Below are 6080 nucleotides of genomic sequence, written 5' to 3'. Positions count from 1 at the left end.
AGGTTAGGAATGTGGTTCCACGACCGATCCGTTTGTCAGGGAAGTGATGATTTAAGTGATTGAAAACGGCACAAAAGAGGTGGGGATGCATGCCATCGTGCTGGTAGTATACTTTACGTCTCAGCGCAAGAGAAACATCTTCAAGCAAATGCGGCAATTTTTCTTGAAGAAAGTGTAAGTAAAACTCAGCATTTAAGAGGCCAGGTAATAAGAACGACCAAATAGCTGATTGTGAAGAAGGCTGCACCATACATTGACGCTAGATCGGTCTTCAAAATTTCCTTTACCGTTTCATAAGGATTACTTTTGCCCATAAATGCTCATTGTGTAAGTTTTTGACGCCATCTCGAGTAAAATCTGTCTCATCGGTAAACGAAACATACTTTTAGAGTTGTCGATTTGTATTCTACCAGTTGCAGAACTCCAAGCGAAGCGGACTGTATCCTGGTGTAGATGTTGAACTGGCTGTTTATGATAAGGAAAAAACTTGTCTTGTTTAAGTATCCAACGAACCATCGAATGTGATACTTCGATCCGCTTAGAAAGATGTCGTTTATTGACGCTGAACTGCATCGATAATAACTTTAATAATAAAAGCGCCGTGTTGGACAGATCGTTCGTAGCTGGGAGAATACAAGGTAGTGAACCTTACCCGAAGATTGCGAAAAGTCCGCTAATTGTTTTGGGATCTGGAATCTACCGATTTTGAAAAACGTACTTCATATTCTAATGCAGTATTTGTAGCATTATCATACACACACCCAAAATGAATACCATGTCAGCGTATTTCTCTGTTGTAAATAAGTACGGTATTACTTCAATGGCAAACCGATGACATTCAAACTAAACCTTCATTAATGACAGCAGAATTCCCAGTACCCGATATACAGGGTTATCATAAAAGAATGGTGCGGTTTCAGTAATTCATAGGAAGATTGTAGGGAAATTGCTAGATGTTATATTGGTATCCCTGAAAGTCTCCAACCCAAAAGTTTGTTTATCAGACAACATCAGTTCTTGTATTGTTGTTGCGGTGAGTTTAGCGAGTTTCTATGTTCTCGGATAAAGACAAAGCAAAGTGTGTTTTATTGATGGCCGAATTAAAATCCGTAATTTTAGTTCAACGTGCGTTTCGACGTGAATTCGAAAGAGATCCGCCACACAAAAATAACGTAACACGTTGGTTCAAACGATTCGAAGAAACCGGATCGGTTAAGAAACAGAAATCAACCGGCAGACCAAGTGTACCGGATAAAACGGTTGAACTAATTAGACGATCGGCATTTAGAAGTCCTGAGAAGTCCATCCCCCGTCGAAGCGTCGAATTAGGTATTCCAAAATCAACAGTTCACAAAGTTTTACGTAAAATACTGAAATTACACGCTTATAAAATCCAGATACCGCATCAATTGAAACCCGATAATGGTGTAAAACGTTACAATTTTACTGTTGAAATGTCGGACAGAATAAGTGAAAACGAATCATTTTTAGACGATATAATTTTTACAGACGAAGCTACATTCCATGTGAACGGATGCGTTAACAGACACAATTCACTAATATGGTGCTCTGAAAACCCATACGCAATTATCGAAAAACAACGCGATTCGCCTAAAGTTAATGTTTGGTGTGGCGCGATGAAAAATCGTGTAATAGGGCCTTTCTTCTTTTCTGAAAAAACAATTAATTGAGTTGTGTATCTTGACATGTTAACCGATTATTGCTTTCCTCAGCCGGATGAACTCGAAAACATTCATCGACTTCATTTCCAACAAGATGTGCACCCCCGCACTTCAATGCATCGGTCACGGACGCTTTAAACGAAAAATTTGGAGATCGATGGATAGGCCGGCAAGGACCCGTACTTTGGCCAACAAGGAGTCCAGACCTGACACCTGGCGATTTTTTCTTGTGGGGGTACATCAAAAGCGTTGTTTATACACAAAAAATTCGCGACCTAAACCGCTTAAAAAACAGGATGAATGAAGCAATGACAATCATTAACGAAGAAATGTTTGGAGCGAAGTTGAATATCGTTTAGACATTTATCGAGCGACTAAGGGCGCACATATTGAAATTTATTAATTATGTAAAAAAATGTTTTAGAAGACAAATTTGAAAAATAAAAAAACATAAACTGTAAGTAATTCTGTTTTAATTTAAACCATGTTCAAAACCGCACCATTCTTTTATGATAACTCTGTACTTAATGTACCTTACATAATGATTTAAACAGTAATATAATATTGCGCATTGTTGATCAGCTGTTATTTTATTGACAATTTTGAAATAATAATTTTTCAAATAATTTATTGTGTTTCTGTCATTAATAAAAAAAAACTAAGTAATTTTTATTTTACAATTGTTGTGTAATTTCCAGCTTTTTTTAAATTTTTTAACAGTAAATTTTGTTTTTACAAACTTTTCACATCGCTAAAAAAGAATTTGGTATTTGTTTACATTAAATATTACAACAATCTGTAATGACATTGACAATTGTAGTAATGTATTGTTGCTAATAAAATTCGAATTTTTCTAACTTTTCTTTGTTTTATTCAACTTATCTTACACAATTTTGTTCAGAATTAAAATCTCTACAAGTTTTGTTTAAAAGTTTTATTCGATTTATTACACATTTAAATTTAAGACTTATAACATCATTTCATATTTATATTTTTACGTTTTTTAAAAATTGATTTTATTATATACTTATTTGTTAATCGGCTTTTTAAAGCGACTGCTAATTACGATCCTAACAGTTAACCCTGTATCAATTGTACAGCTGAGAAATAGCCAAGTTGCACCCCGGTTATGAGTCAGCGGGAGCTGTGTGATAAGTTATACTTCGTCACTCATCCCCACCACTAGACAACAGCAGCGCTTGTCCCTGCATGCATGCCGGCCACCGTCGGCAGCAGTCGGATCTGTGTATCAGTCGTTGTTGGTGCGTGCAAGTTCGCTGTTCTTCGTGTTTATTGCGTTTGGTAGTGCGGTGCGTTAAATGCCGTGTAGTGGTTGAAATGATGCTAGTTGACACAGGAAGTGCTTCTGCCTCGCCCTCACTTTTGGATTCACCCACCCTTGCTCGGGTGGAACGTGCGCGTTTACGTCATGAAATGCCATCATATTGTCCGGTACGTTAAAAAATAAACAGTTTTTATTTATTTATTTTTTACCATTTTAATATTAAGTTAGGTATTAATTTGTGTGTTTCGCTTGTTTATTCTATTTTTATCTATTATATTTTTATCTGATAATACATGTCAGAATAAAAATTCGTTAAAATTTCCTTCTTTTCAGATTGTTTAGTACTAAACTTTTTGTTTGTAAGTTTCATGTATTAAATACTTTCAAAATTACTCTTTTCTTTTTATTTACACAGTTGTTTAATAAACAACTTATTATGCTTTAACGTTAGTTGACAATATAGTTTTATTAAAAATTCGGTTTATTATGAATTAAATATTTTTAAAAATTAAGAAGTATTTTTTACGCTTAATTTATTTTGTCTACAGCTCATTGTCTTTTGTTACCATTGAAGTTGCTGTTAGTGAATATTTTGTAGCGATATCATAAAACAGTCGCATAGGCTACCTGTTAAGTGTTTGTTCAATTTAATCTTTTTTTTTTTTACGAAATCAGGAAACAAATGAAATCATAATTCTCTTAATTATGATGTAAAAAAAGTTTTATACATTACATAAGTATTACAATACATTCTTTTTATGGTTAATTATAAACTTAAGTGTGAATACGTTACCATATAACTGGAAATCTATCGGTAATTAAAAATGTTTTTGTTCTTTTCTCGAACTTGCAAGTCGTATTTTAAACCCGAGTATTTGATATCTTTTTATCGTGTTTATCTTATTACATCCGTTTTGAGTAAAAAAATTTATACGTGTAGCATTAATTTAATACTTCGTAAATTTGCTTCTGCTTATCAAGATGCAATGCTAATTGAGAGAAAGGTAGATTACCTTCGATTTTTTCTTTCTTTTTCCCCTTGGTGGAGTATTAGCGTCCTAGTATTTTATCCGGAAGAACCCGGATTGAAATCCCGGTCAGGCATAGTATTTTTCATACGCTTCAAATTATAAATCCCGTATTTCCATACAAAAGCGTCGAGCTTATACGGTGATATCAATCAATATTGTATTATTTTTTTAAAGTTAACAAAAAGAAGGGGAGAATTTATGCGTCGTACTTATGTAAAGAATGCACCTCCCGGCGATTATCGCCGGGATTGATATAATCTCGTTGATTATCGCTATATGTATATATAAGATTAAACCAAATAGCCGATCGTCGTAGCGTAGAAGTAGCGACTCCACCTTTCATCCGGAGGTTCACGATTCGAATCCCATTTTCGTAAGCTACAATTTTCATTTTCCCACGGGCAAGCTTCTTTGTAAGGTTCTGTGGTGAATTATTTCATAGGTCAAAAAAAATGTATATATCTTATGATCTTCAAGACGAATGGAAAACCTTACTTGGTTAAAAAAAGGAATGTTATTTTTATTAATTACTTTTTCATGGGTACGATTTCAAAATCTATTTCTTCTTAAAACTATTATATTTTAAAGGTAGATATTATGTACAAGATTCTTTAATTTTATTTTAACTAGTTCTACTTTACTGCAACATTCAAGTACTGAAAGGTACCTAAAATAATTAAATAAAATACTACAATAATTCATTTTATTTTACTTTCCCGCGGAATATGGCTAGAATAGCTATATTAAAGGAGAAAGTATGATCGTGCTAAAAATGGGGTATCGGGTTATTTTTTTGCAAATCATTACGTTTTAAGGTCAAAGTATTTCATTTAGATAAAAAAAAAACTATGTGTGTCGCACTGCTTTTGGCCTTACATCTCAGAATTGACCGAACCTATTTTCTTCAAATATGGCTCAAATATTTCTATATCTGGAATATTGATTATATTTTTTTTTCTCAAAATTCGATTAGTGAGTGGGGGGATATCGCAAGAAAACAAATTTCGATTTTCTTCAAAGGCATTTTAGAGGAAGCTTTATTAAAGAGAATTTGTTACCTACATTCCATATACAATATAAATATCATAAGTTTTTTTTTCCAAAAATCAACCCCTCATATTCTTAAAATTGAATTATATATATATCGTTCTATCTCCCTTCGGTTTATATATTTTTCACTAATGTGTGGAAAATGTATGCTTCTTCACGTATAGAACTGTCGAGAAATGTTTACAAATTATAGACCCCGGCCCAAAAATGCAAAAATGTTTTCTGAAATTTTTCCTTATTTTAGTCTTTATTAAAAAGTTGTGTTGGAGTTAAAGAAAAACTTTACCTAAGCAAATTTGTTAAGGAAATGTTTCTTAAGATTTTACTCATCTCTAAAAAATATACTTTTTTGGTTTTTTTATTTTAATTCTTGTAAGTTTTATTTTTTTGTTTAACCACCGGGTCCACCGTTAGGTATTACTTCAGAGGATGAGATGAATGATTTGTAATATGTGTAAAAATCCCATGTCTGACCGGGATTCGAATCCGGGACCTCCGGATGAAAGGCCGAGAAAGTTTTATTATTTTAAAAAAATTCATCACTTAGAAGGCAATTAAAGTAGTTTTGACACCCATATTATATTCCAGAAATAATTCATTACTTTCATAAAAGTTGTATATTATTTTATAAAAGGTTATAATTTTATTAAGTTATACGCCGCTGAAATACGACAGAAAAATCTATTATTTTATCCCACGACTATTATACACTGCGTATAATCTGTCTAAGAACGCTCGACAAGATTAAATAACTTTTGTATCGACAAAAATAGAAAATTGGAATTTTTAAAACTTAACTGTTCTAAATCTAATTTTGGGTATAAAGATGTTATTTATCCTTTCATCCCTTGAGGAGACAACTGAAAACGTTTTAATGTAAACCTCCATTCTATCTTATTCAGGGCTGGAAAACCTACAATTTTTTGAATTAGGTTTCAGTCAATTAGTGTCATACTATTCTTTATTCCTTTCTGTTATGTGCTAAATTTTTAACTTCATCGTATTCAAATATATCTAATATCTTCCATCTAC

At 32.8% G+C, this 6080-nt stretch overlaps 1 protein-coding gene across 4 annotated transcripts in view; it reads left to right on the top strand.

Moving 5' to 3' along the window:
- Positions 1-2901: 2901 nt before the first annotated feature.
- LOC142319715 (uncharacterized) overlaps positions 2902-6080 on the top strand; it is a 401182-nt gene continuing 398003 nt past the window's right edge. For all 4 annotated transcript variants that reach the window (XR_012755261.1, XM_075357303.1, XM_075357302.1 and 1 more), the window contains exon 1: positions 2902-3134. Coding sequence is in view for 2 of the 4 variants with exons in the window: in XM_075357303.1 (XP_075213418.1) it covers positions 3021-3134 (114 nt within the window). In the remaining 2 variants the exon portion in view is untranslated. The remainder of the gene's footprint in view (positions 3135-6080) is intronic.

The sequence above is a fragment of the Lycorma delicatula genome, chromosome 2 (genome assembly GCF_047948215.1).
Source record: "Lycorma delicatula isolate Av1 chromosome 2, ASM4794821v1, whole genome shotgun sequence".
NCBI lineage: Eukaryota > Metazoa > Arthropoda > Insecta > Hemiptera > Fulgoridae > Lycorma > Lycorma delicatula.
This window is presented reverse-complemented; position numbering and strand designations above follow the sequence as displayed.